The sequence below is a fragment of the Gallus gallus genome, chromosome 3, assembly GCF_016699485.2.
Source record: "Gallus gallus isolate bGalGal1 chromosome 3, bGalGal1.mat.broiler.GRCg7b, whole genome shotgun sequence".
NCBI lineage: Eukaryota > Metazoa > Chordata > Aves > Galliformes > Phasianidae > Gallus > Gallus gallus.
In genome coordinates, this window is record NC_052534.1 from 80,269,563 (window position 1) to 80,291,680 (window position 22,118).

General features: G+C 35.6%; 1 protein-coding gene across 10 annotated transcripts in view; it reads right to left on the reverse strand.

Annotated features, from left to right (window-relative positions):
* Positions 1 to 22,118, reverse strand: part of SENP6 (SUMO1/sentrin specific peptidase 6) — an 80,683-nt gene that overhangs the window by 15,096 nt on the left and 43,469 nt on the right. For 6 of the 10 annotated variants that reach the window (XM_046939693.1, XM_015284751.4, XM_015284752.4 and 3 more), the window contains exons 5-13: positions 20,986 to 21,087; positions 17,148 to 17,168; positions 12,132 to 12,202; positions 10,579 to 10,721; positions 6,897 to 7,299; positions 5,820 to 6,052; positions 3,177 to 3,350; positions 2,238 to 2,280; positions 1,565 to 1,744 (exon numbers count right to left, since the gene is read on the reverse strand). In XM_046939693.1, the coding sequence (XP_046795649.1) occupies positions 1,565 to 1,744; positions 2,238 to 2,280; positions 3,177 to 3,350; positions 5,820 to 6,052; positions 6,897 to 7,299; positions 10,579 to 10,721; positions 12,132 to 12,202; positions 17,148 to 17,168; positions 20,986 to 21,087 (1,370 nt within the window). The remainder of the gene's footprint in view (positions 1 to 1,564; positions 1,745 to 2,237; positions 2,281 to 3,176; positions 3,351 to 5,819; positions 6,053 to 6,896; positions 7,300 to 10,578; positions 10,722 to 12,131; positions 12,203 to 17,147; positions 17,169 to 20,985; positions 21,088 to 22,118) is intronic. The other 4 variants (XM_025148959.3, XM_040697735.2, XM_025148960.3 and 1 more) reach the window with 2 other exon arrangements.

Sequence of the window (22,118 nt, forward strand, 5' to 3'; positions counted from 1 at the left end):
CAGGTTCTCTAGCATAATCAAACCAAAACTTATCCGCCCCAGGTGAACATTCTGAGAACAAAATACCACCACTGTCTCTCATGATTGCTTTTGCTACAGAGGCTTAGCTTCAACAGGTCAGCTTGGCCTACCCCTTTACCAGAAGCTGGGCAATGAGATCAGTTAGCTACTGAATAGATCCAACTGCTCACATCATCTGACAAATAAAAAGGCAGTAAGCCCCTACAAAGAATGAATTAGGCACCCAGTTACAGGAATAGTATTCAGGCTGCAAATTCCTGCTTCGTGCAGCTGGCTAACTACAGGGACCTATTTTTCTATAACAGAGGAGTTTCATGCACTTGCATAACCATTTCCTATTCTTAACTTAGCATGCAAACCATCGTGAAAATGTTATTCAGCAGCCTGTCTCCGAATTCACTGCATAAGAATTTAAATGTCTAACTGGGTTTTGCTAAGTCTTATTTTGTGAACTAGGCTATTGCTTACATGGTTATAGATACAAGCTTCAAATAATTTCATCACTGAGAAAGCAAATAGCGACTGTGTTATCACAAGGTATTGGTAAGTACCAAGTACTATGAAGTTGTTGTGTGAGAAAATAGCTCAGAGCCACAGTCTCAGAGGAAAAAGCTTGGGGTGGTAGAGAAAGAAAGGTTGAGACAGGGAAAAGAAAAGATTTCTTCCCCAGGTACATCAGGAAGTTTTGCCTTTGTTCACTTGTGGACACCTGTGTTTGCCTGAGGTCAAATGCCTACTACTAGGACTGTTTGTATCATCCCCTTTGCTTTTCAATTACTTCAGTAATTTGAACACTCCTTACAGCTTATCCTTTTTATAGGAGGCGGATGAGCTTATTATAACAGTATTTTGTGTTGGAAGCACACAATTCTGAGATTATTGAAGGGGTTCTTCCATTTGCATTTGAATGAATCATGCATATAAAGAGCTGCACACAAGTATAAATAACCACAAAAATTAACCTTAAGAAAAGTCTATTTACTTGAGGGAAAAATGACTCCACACCAATTAAAAAAAAGGGTGTATATTAACACTTTAGACCCTCAAGAAAAACTGTGCTGAAATTAATTTTAAGATGTGTGATGACAACATGCTTATTTTACAAACAAGTATTTGTCTACATTTGGAAAAAAAGACACAAAAAACCAACACCACAAATAAACCCGTACAAAAGTTCCTACTCAAATTGTGGCCTAGAAGCAGAACAGAACAGAAAACAGAGGTACACATACCAAAATCAGCAATAAAGATATAGAGGCCCCTAGAAAAACACTACATAAACCAACTTCACTTTGGTTCAGTAGAACTATTAGTGAAAAAGGTACTAAACTAAACTAGTATGCATCTGGACAATGAAGAAACTATAATTTTGCCAAGTTGTTCTGAACTATTCTCCCCATTAGCTAGGGAAGGCAATACATCAGGAAAAACTACATCTGCTCCAGCCAGTGATGCCAATTTTACTCCTTAGTGCACTCAGTCATGATCCAAACATTAAAAGATAATTTAAAGTGAAACAGTGAATTAAAATCGATTTACTTACTGTCTCCTTTACATTCGTACCAGACATTATCTTTACTCATTTTCAGCTGGTCTCTCAGGCTGCTACAGGTTGATGGTACTGTTTGTAGAAAAACCACTGGCAATTTTCTGACACTACACCATTCACATTTGGTAAGTTCTGAAGTTTTCAGGTTTATCTCTCGGACATCACTGTCTGATTCTAGAAGAAAATTATGAAACTGTATCACAACCCAGTCAAAATACATAGATTTCCTTGATAATTTTCGTTTTGATTTTAACAAGAGAGAACATTTTATGGAAGGAAAGATTTTCTTGCGTTGTTTTTTGTTAATCACTTCAAGACCTCTGTGCCAATCATCATCAGTAAAACTGAAGCTCTTCAACTAAGTTGAGGGGGAAGAACTAATGACCAATTTGCACACATACCACAAGTTGCTAATTCCTATCTGTGAATTTTATTTCTGTCAGTAGGAAGAAGAGAACGCAAAATCATTCTGGTTGTTGTTCACTAGGCACCTCAGACCAAATTTATACTCTTGATTCTTTCGTTCTGATGACTACCAACACCCAGTGCAATTTATTACATATACAGCAAAGCCAGAATTGACATTTCATTATGATCCATCTGTTAATTGCTTTGACAAAGTCAATTAAAAGTATGTATTGAATATTAACATAATGAAAGAACTCACCTTCTTGACTTTCTAAGCGTATTTTGATATAGTCCAGGCAAAACTGTGGAAGACAACACAATAGTAAGTTTTCATATCTTCTCCATAACAAAACTGAATTAATGCCTTTTGACTCTTACTACAGTGATTTCAATAATTTTTTTTTTACATTTTTACAAATGTAAAATGTAATCCAATACCAAGATATACATTTGATCACAACTCAATGAATCAAGCGTATTCTTTACTACTTGGAATCTACTTCTTTCAGTAATACTGACTTTTGAAATTTAGAACATCTCTGACATACTTTTTTTCCAAAAGGTTTAAAGCGGTGAAATAACAAAGTATCTGAAAAAGTGCTATAAACTGTAAGGAGAAAGGAATTCTTCAAAAGTAGTATTCAAGTGAATCGAACAATAGGAATTTGTAAAGAGGTGAAAAGAAGTACCAATTATCTGTTATTTACGTAGATACCTTGGTAAGAAACACGCATTTCATGTGGCTTATTATATGCCTTTGGCATTCAAAGACTCCTTGAAACCTCTCCTGAATGCAGGTTAGCAAAATATATTTTGCTACAGAAGCAAAATTAAACAGATGCAGAAAAATACATGATCCTTCCACCAACCTATCAACTTTTCTTCTTTTAATAGACATTGCCTTCTATTTTCTTAACAAATGTACCCTAATTCACACATTGCCTTCCCCCCACATACACAAAATAAATGAAAAGGAAGGGATTTTGTGAACATGAGGTTTCTATCCAACACCAGAACAAGACAGTATACATTACTAAGCAATGGTATCTATCTAACGTCTGTGGGAATCTTAAGTCTTTGAAATTAGAGACAGACTTGCTGTTACACAGATAGAGGCAAAACAGTATGTTGTTAAAGTATGAAAATACACATGCCCAAAAACCAGAAGGGAAGTTTGTCAAATAACAAATTTACTCACAATCACTGGTTCCACTACCATTCTTCGTAGGGTTCCTATTCGTATACTTCGACAGTTCAGAATGACACTTTCACACGAATTTTGATAATTTAGAGGTGGCACAGCCTCAGTTACAATTTCTTGAGAAATCAGTTTACGACGTTTTATTGGAGTGTTAGACACAATGTTGCCAAACTGAAAAGCAATTTTCAAGGTTTCAGAATTTTCCATTAAGCTAAAACAAGCTGTTAAAAAGTAGTGACTGATTTTTTTTGGCTACTTGTCTGTTGTCAACAAGACTGCTTACTATAAATCCACCAAAACTACATATAAAAGCTTGAAATCTCCTAAAAAATACATCTTTCTGCAACATTTGAAGGTGACAGTATTTCAAGACTTAAGGAAAAAAAAAAAATTACACTTGTAGATATTTTGTTAACATTTCAAAGTCACAAATAATTGCCAAAGCTGCCAAAGAATAATTTAGGCTTACTTATATTCAAATACTAAATAGCTCAACAAAATAAGGTCATTTTAAATACATTTTGATTTATTTATACAAATACACTAACACTGTATAAGCACTTTAAATGCTGAAGATCTGTTTCACTTTTTTTACTAGTATAGGCTTTTGGCGACTGAACACATTGATTTATTACTGAAGTACAGTGCAGTATAACATTAGCAGTAGAATTTTGAAGACACATAAATAAACAGAATCAAAAAAACATAAAGGAACTCTGAAGAACCACTAATGTGTTTTTAGGACAGACTCCTGGGTCAGAAGACTAAACATTGAAACAAGGCCATGTGGAGTTTGGCTCCAGCTTAAGAAAATCTCCAGGAGCTGACTGACTACCAGAAGAGCAATCATAAGAAAAACTAATAGGAAAAAAAAAAAAAAGAAAAATAAGAAAGCTGGCTGAGAACCATCAGATGAGAATATATTTATTTGTTGCAATGCTTAAATTGCTACATTTTGTTAAAGAATTTTCTGTGCAACAGTTTTGTTCTTAGGTATCTACCTCCTTATCTCATAAAACTGCCTATTAATAACCATTCTTTTAGGATAAAAAAATACGACTCAAATGTCACAGAAGAACATTTTAACTGAGTTAAAGCTTCCATTAAGACTAGACCTTGAATTACTTGAAAGTCTCTAATTGCTAACCTATCTTGGTCATAATTTATAATATACCTTTGGATACTTCATTTAAATATAGGTGAGAAGACAGAGAGGACAGGGTCTACATCCCTGTAATTAAATACTTTCCAAAGACTCTTACTGAAGATAGCTGTCCATTTTTTCCACTGGGCTACCTAAATACTGTAAAACCTCAGAACTCAAAGACAAACAGTAACACAGTAAATCTTTCAAGTGGCACTACATTCGAGTACTCTCTTCAACAGAGAACTAATGCTTACAAAAATAAACCACCTTAAAGGAGTTTGTTTGTTTGTTTTTTCAATCACGTTGGCAAGTGTTCCGGCATCGGCAATTCTTGTTAGTTTCCCTGAGTCAAGTTTGTGTTAAGTTTCACAAAAATAATGCTCTTTTCTACCATTCCCTCAAGTACGCAATACAATCCTAATGTCACAAGTGGCTGCTTAAGGGCAGTGGACAGGAACATGAATATACAAAGGAAAACATCTGGGAGACAACCATGCCTTCACAGTGCAGTGCATTCACTTAATCCAGCATATAACACCAGAGTAATAGAAATTCAGAACTATTTGCTGTCCAAGCTTTAAGCCTCACCAGACTAAGAGGCTCACAGATTTACACTGTGATTATGCACCACATCATAAATGTACATCATTCCATCAGTTAAGATACTACAATACTGGCTTCCGAATCTGAACCGTGCATGAAGGTTTCAACATTACTGGCATTCTAGTTCAGAAAAAAAAAGTATAGATTTCAAATCTTAGTCACAATTCCAATCAGATACTCTTGTTGGACCAAACTCACAACAGTGAAACTGGACAAGCGCACCAAGAATTATTTTGATCAGCAGAATTAACTCAACAATCATTACAGGGAATTTATTCTTCCTCCTGGCTCACTACTGAGGTAGGTAAGTTTTTTTTAACATACCGTGAAAGCTGTCCCCTTTGACAGCACTTAAGGAGTCTGCTCATGGTGCATTTTTTTGTCTTTGTTTATCCAATTCTTGCAGTGGTGCTCAACTAAAAAACAAAAGCCCCACCAGGAAATCCTTAAAATAAGTGCTATTAATTGGGACAGTTGTCAAAGTATTTTGTTTATAAAGGGCCAATATTGTTCCCAATGTTTCCTCTCCTTTTCAAGTTTGACTTTACATGTCCAAAGTCTCATCAGGAAACAGTACTGACACTTTTCTGCAAGCTGAGAAGGCCCTGAGTTTCAGAGATAACCTGTCTAGTCTCAAAAAGCATGCATTCAACACAGAAGCATCCACGTTAACAGCAAAAGTCACATCACTATGAATTCTTGAAAAAAGAATCACATTAAACACATTTTCTTATGTTCGCAATATTATGTAAGCACAGATACTACTAGACGAGCTGGTGAATAAGAAAAGCAATGAAATATAGCCAACTTCCAACAATGCAAGACAAACCTTCACATTTCTCATTTACTATTTGATTTTTGTTTTCTTTAAACAAAGCATGAAATAGTACCTGATCTTTCATTCTTGCTTTTCTTGGTAGTGTGACTGCAATTTCTGTATCTGTTGTAATACTACCTATTCTCTGTTCTATTCCACAACTGTTTTCCTTTAATGCTGCTTCCACCTTTCCTGTAGAAGGAGCTGGGGAGGAGCGGGCTGAATCTGCAGGACGAGGTGAAATGCTTTCCATTCTCCTAGTGCTGCCACTATCCTCCTCATCATCATCATCACTAGATAAAACAACTAAACAGAAAATATTAAATTTTCAACCACTACATTTTTCTGTAACAGAAATTTCTTTGCAACCAATAGCTTAAAAAGTAATTTAAGTATTTGTCCTGCAGTAACAAAAAGCAGTCCACATTCAACATTATTTATATTAGGTTTTACTAATACTTTTTTGGAATCTGCTCATCGATGCCATGCCCTCATCCTCGCATGTTATTTCCCATAGCTAGCTGTACAAGAAAGAGATATCATCAATCCCCTTCTAGAAATGAAATCATCCATGTCATGTGTCAACAAAGAACTAACAGTGAACATGAAGCCCTTCTTGCCAGGAAGCTTAGTTTTTAAAAGATTTTATAACACAGGTAATGTAAAGAACAGTCATAACTTCTTTAGTCAGTTTAAGTTGCTCAAATCAGTAACGTAACACGGTCTAGTACACTAAGCATAGGACAAAAGCCATGATTCCCAAATTCCATTTCCCATCTGCTTATTAGAAAGCATGAAATTTAAAGAAATGAGAAAACCTAGGTAGTATTCAGATGTATAGCTCAAAATAAAATGAGGGGAAAAAAAATTCAGAAGTGCTTCCTTTGTGAGAACAGATGACAGTTCTGCTAAGAACACGTTTTACAAAGATGTAAAATTTACATCTTTTAAAATTATTTATTTATTTTCCCCAGTGTTCACCTTTCACAGAGAGTACCTCAGTGTATGAAAAGGACATTAAAAATATGTTTCTCTTCCCCAGTAACGTTCCCACAAAAAGAACTCCATGCAAAGTCAGCAAGTAAGCTTGTGTGGAAGGTTCCCTCATTACACAGTATATAATATGCTGTATTCATGAAATAGTACTTACTTGGATCATTTAGTTCTGATGGTCTTGTATTTCTCTGTCTTAAGTTTCCAGTAATTTTAGCATTTTTTGTCCCAGCTAGAAGACCAACTTTTCCATTCTGTCGCAACAGAGAATGTCCTACAACTTCGTTACTCAGTAGAATATCTGCTGGACCTTTCCCAACAGCAGAACTATAAAACTTCTTTGTGTTGAACCCTGTACCTGAAGATTTTTGCCCCGCTGAGTTCTGATGTATTGAAGAACGTGATAAAGGTCCCACAGATTCACTTAATGTTCCAGCTTGTCTGGAGACTCTTTGCAAATCCTTAAGAGAAACATTTTCACAATGTCGACACTTGGTCTGGTTTTCATTTGCCCGCCCACAATTTGGGCAATCAGTAGAGTACTCAATTGGTTCCAAAAGCTAGAGGAGGAAAGAAAAAACAAACCCCAACCAGTAACTGTATGATCTAAGAAAAACAAAGATACTATTTGCAAATTTTGCACTTAATTCTTGTTCAGAATGAAAATTGTCCATGATACATCAGCAATTACAGTAAGCACAAAGCAAATATTAAAATTCAGTTACATATTATCATTTAGAATGATTTCTAATACAAAAAAAATGCTTTTCAAATTTTCTGCAGCTTAGCAAAGCTACACATACCTGAGCAAAAAATAATGGAGAAAAAAAGTGCAAAAAGCATAGCAGACTAATATGTTTGAGTGGTGCGATAATATATCAAGTCATGGGAAAATCAGTGTTGTGCCTCAGTGCTGAGCTACGGAATCTACATTTTACAATAATAATGCTAATCACATCAAAGCATTTCAATCAGACATGAAAACGTTCAATAGAACCTACCAATTATATCTGCAAGATCTTAAAATACAGAATAAATACACAACTCCACCTCAACCACAAACAGAAGTTTAGATCAAATTATCTTCTATGGTTTGAGAGCCTACAATCTGATAGTAGGGGTAGCCATATCTGATTAAAAAGGGCATACCCTTTTTTTTTTTTTAGTTGGACTCTATTTCAAGATTAATAACTACTTAAGTAGATGATTTCTACGCTTATGTGTGTGTTGTAACTTGAAAAATAAAGCATCTGTAAAACACAAGTATTATACACCTTTGAGCTAGGTCTAATTTTTAGCATGTAAAATTTTAGCTTTTTTTTCAGTAAGGACATATGAAAAAAATCCTCTGTCCTACAAAACTTCTGTTAATTTTTAGTAATTACATAGTGCAACCTGTTATGCTATGTAGGAAGATAAAAGCCATTTGTATTTTGCCTGAAAGGCAGCTGGTTGTTTGTAATTCCTCTGTCATGAAAGCACAGTTAACACTTCCTAATTTTTCAAAGGTTCCATTCATTTAGATACTCTGGCAATGAATCGTTCATGAAAAAGCACAAAGTTCATGACAGATGCATAAAAGATGTCTTAAATGACTTCAAAACCTTTTAAAAAAAAAAGCACTGTACATCATTAAAAATAATAGAGTTCTGCTACTGAAATCAGTTGCAGCAAGATTTCTTCTGACTTCCATATTCATCGATGAATTTGTAATTCTCAGAAACAGAATTCTTCCTGCAACACGTCCATTAAAATACTTCCTGCTTTCTATCTATTAAACTGCTGAAAAGTAATGTTTCTGCTCAAAACACAAGGCTTGAGTTAACACAACAGGTCCTGTATGCAGAAAAACATATCCACAAACTGCAATCAGAGGGGATCCTCTAGGATCCTCTATTCAACCCTAAGGTATTGGAGTAAAGGTTAATCTAGCTCTGTGCTGCACTTTTAACACTGGTTAGTATTGGCCAGCATAAGAAACAAAGCGAGCTTCATGTATTCAGAAACTTAAGGCACCTGCTGAATTACGGGTTTAACTATAATCAAGCTGTTTGATACAATTTGTGAGGCTACATCATTATTAATCTCTTCCTGAACTCTCCCAATACACTATGAAAAAACCATAGGTTCTATTCCCTTTTTAGGATTACGCTTTGACAATTCTACTACAAGCACACAGCTCTTGTGTCTGAGAAAGAGCAACTTTTCATTTATGAACTCAGCGTTCTCAACTTTACAGATTTCTAAGACATAAAAAGCAAAAAGTAAACAATGTAATTATTAAATTCTTTTTACAAGTGCAATTTGTCTGGTGGTTTTAGAAACGAAATCAAGACCCTGGAACAATGTAATCAAGTCCACGACTTTTTTCCATCAAAGACAAAGATCAGCTTGTTATAGCTACATGGCTAGCTACGCGTGGTCTGGCCCAAAGACATGAATCTAGAACAGTTTTAGTGTGCTCTTTCCATGTGTGGCAGGTGGTTCTGGAACTCAGTACCACGGCTTTGTAATAGGAAGGAGTAGTATGAAAGCACACCTCATCTCTTCTACATGTACACAGTCCTCCAGCTAGACCCAGAATTTGCTGCAAGATAGTATACAAAGATCAAAATCCATCTACAAACAATGAGGCTGCTCTCCCTTCTCTCGTGCTAATTCACATAACTTGTAAGCAAAAAAAACCCCAAACCTCTACACATTAAAAGATGACGTTTTTTAGATCTTCTGAATGAAACTTTACTACACTGCTTTATCAAGGTAGTGACAAGATTTCATTTATTTTTTTTCTTTATTAACTTTCTCAACTTACAAGATTTTTCTGCTTTTGTTCCTTACCTGACAAGACACAACATAAGCTGTAATGACTGTTTTACTCCTTTAAAGCAAAATAAACTGTCAGTGTTTTTTTATGGTTTGGTTTTTTTTTTAAACAATGTTGTTATATTGATTTTATAGAGTGTTTAGTTAAATACTGTGAAGTTCAATACATTTGTAGATGAAAAACTCACCAATTAAAACATCTAGTAACATTATATATTTAGTTAACAAAGCAGTAATATAATTGAAATGTCTAATAGTAGTGTCAAGTGTTTCATTCTAATGAAGAAATACAATTTGACTGACTTACTAATACACAGGAGAAAACAAAGCTGGTTATATATAGTAATCATAGATCTACTTAATTTTTAATCACGATCCCCTTCTAAGTTGTTCCACTTTGATAGACAGCAAGATCTGTACATGAGCATTACAAACCTTGCATAGTAACCTAATAAGAAACATGGAAAGAAGAATTTCCAAGACATCTTACTTCTGACATTCAGAAAAGATTCTGGTTGCCTGCATTTAGGCAAGAAAATGCCATTTGGATACCTGCTGGTTTCAGTGAGAAAGAAAGCATCTTAAGTTCTTGAAACTTTGTAATACTGCTGGTACTTACTGAGTACGGAATTACTATTTCTTTCACTTCTTAATGAATTCTGTCAAATAACAAAATATTTTTTGTTCTTTACTTCACAGATAGCAAACCAAAGTTGTCTGTTTCTGGCTTATAAAAATAAACAAGAATCAGACTAACCAATCAATTTAAACACAGATTCTTTTGATTTCCAGTATAGTATCTAATTCAGAAAACATCTATTTCATAATTAGTATCAACACTTGAATATCTTCATTACCATATATATGTATTTTTTAGAATCTTTAAACCTTTCTCCTAACTCTTAAGGATTTCTAGAGCACCAACTTATTTCAGAATTGATTTTTAAAATATGCCTAAGTATTTAAAATTAAACCAAAGTTTACGTGACTCAGTTTGTTTTTTAAATCTAGCCCACCTTCAACTGGGTCAAGCCTTTTTTTGCAGAAGACAGTGACAAGTCAGATTGAAATGAGTTGCAGTGACGTTTTTGTTGCACTTTTCTCTTAATTTCAGATTCAGATTCTGATTCTGACTCTTCTGTGTTTTCCATTACATTGTCTAGAAGGGCAAAAAATGCAAATGTGTTAACAAGAAACATCTGTTCAGATATGTTTACATTACGGTCTTATTTCTTCACAAACTCTAATGTTAACAACAATTTTCTTCTTCTAAAACATCCAAAAACTACACTGTTTAACTCATGTAAACAAGTGTCTCATGATTTGTTGAGAAGATAAGAAAAATTTCCCCCAAATAATACTGAGAATGTTGTTTCCTAACTATTTTTTCTGTGTCTCTTGGTGACAACTTACAGCATCATGTTTTTGGAGGAGGCTTGAGTCTCAAGAACGTACAGTAACTTCACTACAACTGGAAGCAAGTCTGTCTGCTGTAAGGAGATGAGGAACTGCCACATGATGCTGATGGTAATTTTCACAAAGAGACTACCAGTGAATGTATTTAGAATAAACGAAAATATTCTGTGCAATCTAGGATTTATTCCTTTCTCACAGAACTCAGCAAAATACAATGAACTATACTGTTATAATTTGTTTTATACTGAGGTATTAATTTAAATACTAGGACAGTACAGGAATAAAGAAATCCACAATTTACTTCGAACTAACAAAGTATAGAGTGTGATTTTTGTTGTTTTTTTTTTTGTTTACAAGAAGGACTTTATTCTTTTTGTTTACAAGAAGGGCTTTATTTCATGTAAAAAAAGCTAGTCTGATTCACTAGTTTAATTCGTTTCCATCCTGAGGTTTTTTAAAGACTACAATTTTAATATTATAAATGAATACTTTCTCAATTCATATACCAAGAGTTGAGCTAGTTCACAAATTTTCCATATCAGTACTGACAAAGCTGAAAAGAACATGGTGATTGTTATTTTTTTTTCCAATTTCACAATTTCCACCCCTCAAACCAAATTACATTTTCCCTCTTGCATCAGATTATCTCCCTAGATGGTCTCTACCAACGTGATGAGAGCACTGATTAGGCGACCTACAGGGCAGTGCTGATGCTGGGCTGTCCCACTCTCTCAGCGCATAAATATACTTCTTACCAAGTGTGGTTCAGCATGATACATTTTGCTTATACTAAAAGTATTACAGAAATTCCTCGTCAGTAACTCAAGAATAAGTTGGGGGCTTGGTGTTAAGACTATATAATCTCCAGACATCTGTTCCAAACCCAACAATTCTCTGGTTCTAAGTACAATTTAATTTGCATTTAAAGTAGAATGCAGTTATTTAAAAGTTTATTAAAACATCACTGAACAGGTTGCAGAAATCTGTCAAAAAGAGTGACATTTTTCATACTTGCCCAAACTCATGTAAATAGCATGATACAAGTATACTAAAGATTACTCAAAGTTCAGCAATACATCTGCCTGAAAGTATTGATTCAAAAAATAATTCTGCTTAAAAGAAATGAGAACTCTGGTACTCTTAGATAACTTACCCAGTCCTTGAGGCCGTGGTAACCTAATGTGGTCCGCTTCTACTTTCTGAAGCTGAGGAGGATATTCTTTTCTGGAAAATAAATTACACATACAGTTGTTCTTTTGAGAAACACCATTATAATTCTGCCACAATTACTCATAAAAAAAAAAGAAAAATCAGAACTGCATCTGAAAGTTATGAATAAATAACACTTACAAGAGAATTTAAAAAATATCTATCATCAGAATGCCAGAAACTGCTACAGTAAAGGTCTTAAGTGTTTCTGATCTAAACCCTTTCTGATAATAATGAACAGTTTAAGTCCCACTTTCAGACCAAAGTCTTCAAGAACTAATGCAAATATCTCTTCCCCCCACATTCATGAACTACTGACATTGATACTTTAAAGGCCAAAAATGGAAAACAACTATTATTTTAATATTAGATTCCACAGCATAAAATAGAAAAAACAGGTAAAACAGAGATATGCAATGTCAAAAATTGTGGCCAAAAATAAAAATAGTATAGAAGAAATAATGTGTACATCTTTAAGAAAACAATACTCTGTAGACAAGCTACTTGACAAAGGAACTATTGACAGTATAATTTGCATGCTATCACATTTTTATTCAGTCATATAAAGTATTATAATCTGACTCTCCTGAAAGAAAATTTCAGTTGCAGACAAGCACGCCCAATTATACTATTGTCAAATTAAGATTCCAAATACAGTATCTTAGTTACTACTTATGACAGCTCTTTCCCTACTCATACACTGATCCACAGCTGTAGATCATTATTAATGTTATAACATAAGATGACATACACCTGAAATACAGTAGGCCTTGTTTACTGCCTACTTAATTCACTGCTGTGCAAATGGGTCACATGCATCACATAACGCTTCCTGTGATTTCAAATATCAACAGTGAAGGAGGCAAAGGAAATGGCTGTAGGCAGTAACACCTCAAACAAACATGGTTAAATCTTGAGGGTTCATCTGAAAAAAGAAATTATTTATGGTTGAAACAGACTTTAGAACTAGGAATAAATCTTAATTTGTTTCAGTACAGAATTTCCTGAAGCACCAAATTATAAGGACCTTTGAAATTATCATGGGGATTTTGATTCAACTGTACCTGTATGGTGGGCATGAGAGGTGAAGATAGCCCTGCACTGCACCCTCCCCTCCACAGCTTTCTGATGTCACAAGCTACACATAACTGACTTGTGAAAAACAGTTAAAAATCACAAAATAATGTTAAAATTTTATGTCCTTGTGAGGCCATATTACTAGCTGTCCAGGGCTGCATGCATCCCACAGCTTGGACATAACAGCTCTATTTGAAGAAAGAACACTTTGTCAACAAGTTTGCCTTATTTAGGGAGCACATAGTAAATGCCAACCACGAAGCTTCCTTTGTTGGCTTGGACCCTTAGTTTTATTCATAAGCTCTCAACCCGTTCCTTATTTTCTAGACAACTCTGTTCAGCCTATCCATTTTCTGGCAGAGAGCACAACTGTCCCAATCTTCTTTCCTTGCCTGTCTCCCGCAAAGCATATAGCTACTGACTGACTGCAGTGCTTCAGTTGTGCGATTCATCCCACCAACTTTCATTAACAGTGTTTAGATCACAGTATTCTAGGTGCACAGTGGCTTCCAACTCATCCTACTTGTTACCCAAGCTACCTGCATTGGTCATAGAAAGACTTCAGCTGGACTACTGCTACTTTTCTAGCATAATATGCCTTAATACTATGGACATTTCACAGATGTTTCCCTGTTGGCTCCTAATATATCAACAGCCTCTGGTTCTTCTGCTATTTGAAACTCCATCTTCTTTCCCCCACTTAGAATCATAGAATGGTTTGGGTTGGGTTTAAGATTATCTAGTTCATCCCACCTCCCCTGCTATAGGTAGGGACAACTCCCACTAGACCAGGTCCCATCCAGGCAGGCCTTGGTGAAAGTCCCATCCAGGCAGGCCTTGAATGCTTCCAGAGAGGGGGCATCCACAACCTCTCTGGGCAACCTGTTCCAATGTCTCACCACTCTCACAATAAATAACTTCTTCCTAATATCTAGTCTAAACCTACCCTCTTCCAGTTTAAAACCATTTCCCCTTGTCCTGTCACTACCTGTCTGTCCTTATAAAAATCCCTCCCCAGCTTTCCTGCAAGCCCCCCTTCAGGCACTGGGAGGCCGCTATAAGGTCTCCTCAGAGTCTTCTCTTCTCTAGGCTGAAGATCCCCAGATCTCTCTGTCCGTACTCGTAGGAGAGGTGCTCCAGCCCCTGATCATCTTTGTGACCCTCCTCTGGACCTGCTCCAACAACTGCATGTCCTCCTTGTGTTGGGCACCCAGAACTGGACGCAGTTCTCCAAGTGGGTCTCATGAGAGCAGAGGGGAAAAATCACCTCCCTTGACCTGCTGGTCACATTTCTCTTGATGCAACCTAGGATACAGGTGGCCTTCTGGACTGCAAGTGCACATTGCCAGCTCATGTTGAATCTTTCATCAATCGACACTCCCAAATCCTTCACCTCAGGGTTGCTCTCAAGCCTCTCTCTGCCCAGCCTATGTCTGTGCTGGGGACTGCCCTGACCCAGATGTGGAACCCTGCAGTTGGCCTTGTTGAACTTCATGAGGTTGGCATGGGCCCACCAATCAAGCCTATCCAGGTCCCCCTGGAGAGCATCCCTTCCCTCTAGTGCATCAACTGCACAATTCAGATTGGTATCGTCTGCAAACTTGCTGAGGATGCGCTCTATCTCACTGTCCACTGTTGCCTATAAAGATCATAGAATCAAAGAATCACTCAGGTTGGAAAAAAACCTTCAAGATCAAGTCCAACCATGACCTAACCATACTACCCTTGGACCTACTGAGTCCATCACTAAACCACATCTGAGTGCCACATCCATATCTTTTATAAAACCATTACCTCATCTTAAGAGCTGAGGCTATCCAAAACAGATTAACTCATTCAGCAATTCAAGGTCAAGCTTGAAGTTGCTTTGAGTTGGCAACACAATTTATAACAATTTTAAGCACAATTTAACTGTAAATTTAATCTGAGAAAAATGTTTTCTTGGAGATGGTTAACAGTCCTCCCATAGGAACACTGCAATTTGAAGCTCCTCCTGCTAGCCTCCTTGCACTGAAGAAAAAACCCAAACTCAACCAAAGAAACCCACACAAACAAAAAGGCAGGGACTACTAACAGCATGAAGTTTTTACAGATGGCTAAACAAAGACTTCTTCAGCATAAAAATCTGCTGTCATTTGAACAGTGGCAGGTCCATTGATACCTTCTACAGTGAGGTACTTAGTACAGTGAACAGTTTGTGTATGAACATAGAAACAGAATGCAGATTGGAAACACATGCTTTAAAAGATGAATATGCCACCTATCTTTAAAAGGACTATTTGGAAACGATTTCAATAGTTTGGAAAAGAAAACATTATTACAGAATATTACAATGCATAAAGCACTTCAAAACAAATACCTTTTTGCTGTTAAATCCTGTTAATGAAACTCAAACTAGTAGTCCTCCTTTCAGAAAGAACAGCGGGATCAAACAGCTGAAAATGACAGACTATCTATACATTGTATCTAACAAAGAAGGGAATCCCTGCTTGTTCCAAGGGAAAAATTTAAGAACAACAGAATGCAACTCAGGCCTAGTTTTCTTAGGGCATACAGTGCCGAATTAAAAGCATTAATGACCAAATCTTTAATTAATAACAAACACAGAACAAAGAAAAACGGGGAAAAAAATACATCAAAGTATCAGTCAAAGCCGGGGCAGTAAAAGGATGACCAAACACCTTAATGGTTTAAATCCGTGTTACAGCAGGTTCACTAGACATCAGGAAAAACTTCACTGAGTAGCTAGAGACTAGAACAGGCTTCCTAAAGAGATTGTTGACTTCCAGTTCCTATCCACGTTTAAGAGGCATTTGGATAACGCTCTTAATGATACGTTTTAACTCTGGGTTAGCTTTGAAATTGTTTGACAGTTGGATGTGATGATCTTTGCAGGTCCCTTCTAACTGAACTATTTTATTTTATTCCTTGAAAGAGGACTGAAGTTGACTGGTCAGTATCCCTTTTATTCTTCCTTTAACTAATAACAAAAGGTAGTTAAACAAAAACGCCTGGTTTTACTACTAAATTTGAAATAGATCTAGAAAACTGTGAATTGAAAAAGAACGAATCTACAATAGATTTCACAGTTTTGTATTGTTACTGGTTAAACATTACATATGTATTTTAAATAATTAAACCTGATATCAAGCTTATACTGCCAAAACCACATACAGAGATATAAAAATGAATGAATTATCACCAACAAAACATTCACAATAATCCATAAAACAGGTTATAGAGAAAGAAATACAAAATATACTGCTAAGTGAAAAACTACGGGCAGTAAAAGACATGCAGAACATGTGACAAACCTGTGACAAAAAAGCCTTACAGTGTGTCTGTTCTTGCTAACACTTCTTCGGTTAACTGCTTTCACATGCACACTTTATTAGCAGAACGTATGCAGGAATGTATACAGTAAAAGCCTTTAATACTACTCAAACCAAGATGAAAAAAAGTTAAGAATTTAAGCCGTCAAACAATCTACTAAGATATGCCTCAGAAACACTCTATTACATAAAGTTTGTTACTCCAGGAAGACTTAGAAATGAAATTTCAGAGAAAGTTAAAAATGCCTCTCTTTTCATATTATGGATATCTATACCCTTCTTCTTCCCCCAACACAGATTTTCAGTGGAAACATCCAAAATTCACTATAACATGGCATCATTCACAGACAGATGTAAAGGTTCTTTCTGTGGTCCCATTATAATCTTTTATCAAGGAAAAAAAAAAAAAAAAAAAGAACAAAGCAAAGAAATCCCTCACACAGTTATGATTGACTGGATTGATTGTTTTTTAATTAGCATTGATACAATATTTATTCAGTTGATTTTCTTAATGCTCATTGCCATGCTCATTTCATCAATGGTAAGCTTACCTTTCCTTTCGGTCCAGATTGCTTAAAATATGAAAAAAGAAAAAAACACATAAGATGCAAAGCCCCACATGTGTTGCACATCACTAAATTCAAAAGTTATTAGATGTAAGCTGTAATTGTTTCACTGCCTCTTGTACTCAGTGCACTAACTTTCAAATGAGCATTATTATTATTATTCACAGCATTTTTGCAACAGTAACTATAAATGCACAAACAAGAATTACTTCACAGAAAGCAAAGGTCAGTAGGCTAAACACTACTTGCCCCCTTTTCAGTGTGTAAAATTTAATTCTGAAAAAACTCTGGAAAAAAACCCACATACAATCTGTACAGTGCTTGATATTCTGGGAAGAGAGTAAAAGGAATTAAAAAACAGTTTGAACATTTCATCTTTGAGAGGATGAGATGATCAGCAAATGCTGCAGGAAACTGGTTTAAAACAGAATCACGATTGGAGGCTGACTTTATAAACTTTTGGGTAGATCACATCTGAGTTTATGAATCCAGTTAGATCCAAACCACCTCCAAACGGAGCCATTTTCCAGTACCTTTACATTCCTGGCACAGTTAATCTGTAGCTTGGATTAACTGTTTACAAGTACAGTACAGGCACACTGTTAAGAACGGTAAGTGATAGAGAAACTGAAAGATTGCAAAAAAATATACTGCATTACAATGAATGCCTCACCCGCTTGTTTTAAAATCCCCTATTAATACAATGCACTGAAAACAAAATCTCAATTTTGCATCTTAGAACAATTAAGAGATGGGAATCCTGAGTAAAGCCCAGAATTATAACAAGCAGTGTCCCCACAAATTGCTTCATGCAAGTTGTGCATTAAGATTGGTTAGACATGCTGTATATAGCACGTTTTTCCAATGCCAAGTCTTAGAGAACAGTCAGTCAATAGCATAAGACAGAACTATGAGTCCATTAAATGAAGCAACATCTGTTTGAACCAACCACAACACCAGGCTATATCTGAAAATCTCTTGCATCAGAAGTGAATAAAGTTCAATTTCATCCCAAGATTCCACTGGAAAAAATATGAATAATATTTATCAAAATATTATTTTGAAATGCTTTTTTTTTTTTTTTTGTATTGAAATCACATGTTTGAAATAGCAGCGCAACAGATATTCAGCTAGCATTTAAATTAACATGCATGTGCAATGAAGTCAGAGAAAAAGACGAGAAACACAGCACATATCACAAAAGCTCCAAATTCAACTCGGTGGGGTTTCACAATTAGAATGCTGTATGTGACCCCACTCAAGGAACAGTAAGATTCAGTAATGTCAGTGCCAGAGACACAACCTACTCAGAAGTAATTTGGTTTTATTTTTATATTACCCATTCAGTAACTCAGTACAGATTAAGAATAACATGTTAGGTTTGATAAAATTATTTTCTCTGTAACGCAATTGATGAACATACAGGAAAAAAATCTACAAACAGAAACAATGTCACAGAACGTAACTTCGTTAATGCCTGTGACTTCACACAAGAAAGGAAAAAAGTAACACCTCAGAACTGTTTCCATGCTACCAGCTTTCTTTGTCTTGATCTACCTGGAGTTTTATTACTGGTTACGTTTTCTGCACATATTCCTTTCTAATAACTATCACCTTCTAACTCATAGATTTTCCAGACTAAGCAGCAGTGAGAACCCCTTGCCATGGGGGAAAAAGGTATGGCACAAACCCATCTTCTATCTGCTAACTCGTAAACACATTTAGAAGCATTCAAAGAGTCGTCAGTTGAGTCAACTGGCAAAAGCTACTGAAATTAAAAATCTTCTGGAAAGCTCACCCTTAAATTCTAAATACAAATCAGCCAGATAACACTGACCTGCAATCTCCCAGTAGCAAAACATTACTTAGAATTTTTATGACTATTTCCCACCTTGGAGGATCCAAAAACATTCTGACAGAAATGCGTTAACTATGTGGAGTTAATGTAAATGAAATAAAATAACCATCCCAGAATTGAATGTATTTAGAAACATTCAATATGACTGTTACCCAATTACTTCATGCAATATTCAACTTGCTTATATTATGCATTAGTTTTCTTTCTGTATGTCACACATACAAGGTCACTACTTTCTTTTCCTCCCACATTATGTTAAAGGCTTATTAAAAAAAAAAAAAGTCTCTCATTGGGGCACAAAGGCAAGTAGGCAAGACAAATATCCCCTCATGATTAAGCTCAAGGCATTATGGCCATATTCAGCCCTTCTAAATTGAAGCAATGAATTCAATTGCCCGAATAAATAAGCGATCAAACATCTTTCAACTGCAAAAGAGGAAAAAAGAGGCACTACTCAGAAATCTACACACTGAAGATGCCTAAGGGATGTAACTAGGTAAGACAAATCCATCTCCGTAGGCTGCTTTGAAAAACCAGCTCATAACAAAAGTTTAATCAGTACACTAATATTGTTCGGGGCAAGAACTCCCTCATGTGGTTTTCTGTCCACTTTAAGTAATTTCGATTTGCTTTTATTCCTGAGAATTATTTTTTTAAAGGAAGAAAAGGAAAGATGAAAGGTAACAGCATGAACGTTTAAAGATGCCTCATGCTTTCCTCAACAGGATGTTGAACAAAAGTGTTCCAAAAAGGACTGCATATAAGAAGAGCATAGCTGGTGCAGTCTAAATCATACTGTCAACATAAACATTGTCTTCTAGTTTTAATTCCTGGGAAAAACTCTCCCAATCCTCTTTGAAGACCCTTGCCTCACAGTGATGTTAAGAAATAGAGAAAAGTGATTACATTACTGCTGCATCCACTAGTACTGAAAACTAGAGGGAAGCATCCATGCTATTTGTCCTTCACCGACCACAGTGCAGGTAGAAATGGAAGGATGCAACATGGTATAGGTTCTCAGAGACTGAAATGTAAAATCCATTTTTGGTTTGCTTCCTCAGTGCCAGATTACCCTCGTAAGCACTTGCATTATATCACTCATTCACATTTGTACATGGGCTTTGTTATTCTGAAGACAAACATGAAATGAGGGAAATGGTATGAAAAATAGGAGGATGCTTACACGTGATCTTCATGACCCCAAAAATTTGCACACATACACACACGCACAAAAAAAGGGCAGAAAAATGAGGCTACAAAATGCTGACAGGTCAGTGGAGATTCATAAAAATCATAAAAGCGGCTCTGAATGGATGAATTTTAGAAGAAAATTTCTTAATGCAATGGTTAGCTCATATGTTTGTGAAAATGTTTGTATACGAGAAGTCTGAAGCACTACTATTATTAGAAATCTGATATGCTCTCAGTTTTCAAAATAACAACGTTTAAATCAGTATGGTTGAGTTAAATTCCCTAGTTTCCTATAATCTATCCCAACAGTTATTAATGTAACTGTAAAATCTCACTTCTGTGAGATGTACCAGTTTATACATCTTATGCTGTATTTAAAGACATGATCATCACATCTACTGCTTTATCTTTAAATGGGCCTTACACAGCCAGAATTTTCTTTGAAATACCATTTGATTATCACATTGCCAGTTATGTTAAGTTCTACTGCATGCTATGCCTATTTCAAAGTATTTTCTCAGCATAATTTCATCAGGTATTCTCCTATTGAATGAATGTCAGCATGCTTTAACATTACTAATCTGTAAGAAGTTATACAATGAGTTCTAAACCATAAGCTTCAGTAATTGAGATCAAGGTTCATGATCAAGTATGCACCATGTAATTATGTTTCCTTAAAACACTTCACAGCAAAAGGAAAACAATTATGTACAAAACCAGAAATAATTTCCTACAACAGGAACACCTGGATAAACAAAGCCACTCAAGTCCTACCTTTGGGCTGCTGTTTTTACTACTGTTGTCTGTGCATGCGCATGGTGAAAGCGTCTACCATGTACCACAGTTACAGGACAAGACACATTCTGAGCATTTTCACTGCAAAAGTACAGAAAAAATGGTTTAAGAAAAGACTCTATTGGTTTTTGTTGTTGTTGTTTTTCCTGTTTCTTAGCTAAAAATCGCGGTGTTCTACTTTTACAGTAACAGTCATATAAAAACAATCAACAAATTACTTGTGAATCAATAATGTCACTTGTTAGGTTATATTTAATAGTGTTAGATCGCAGAATAAAACAGATAAATAAGAATGTTCACCCCTTTCCCCCCTGAAATAAAAGGTTAACGTTTTTTATCGAATTTTATCACTATTCAAAACACCTGTGAACCAGCTCTCCTTTGCTCAATCTCCTCACTCCAATATGATACTGTCTTTTTGAAATGAAAAATAACCATTTCTAATTAATTTTCCCATCTACACATTTTTCTAAGACAAAGTAATGTAATCGACAAGATTTATACTGCATAACATAGAAACAGACTGAACCATATTTTTGGGAATTTCTCAGATACTGTTACTCCTTAGGGAAAGCAAACGCAGCAAATGTGTGGCAGTAAGATGGCTGGTAGCTGAAACTGCACCACAGCTCAAAGAGTAGACACTGCTGAACTATCTTAACAGGGCTCTGCACAGAAATAGTATATTCACCAACATTCTTTAGTATTTTTTCATTTTCCTCATTTATTAAAAGCCTTTCAAGGCTTTAATCTCATTATTACATAAACCAGGTAATTCTGAGAGGACCCCCCCTCTTATCATTTCTTAAAAGCTGATACAAGAAAACAATTTTCTGTCTGATAAATGAGTAATGCAGTAGTCCTGTGAAGACAATTATTAACCCGTACACTCCTACTACAGAACACACAACATTGCATTTAAAATGCTCAAAAGCCATGAAATTTTCAACAGGTAGCATGCTGGTAGCACTAATTGTTTCAAAGCATGGAAACACAACACTTAGATTTAGGCTACAAACTACGTGGAAATTTTAACTGTATTAAATAAAGGAACATGAAAGAGCATTCCAATTGATTGAAAACATTTATCAGAAGTATTATTTAGCTGAATA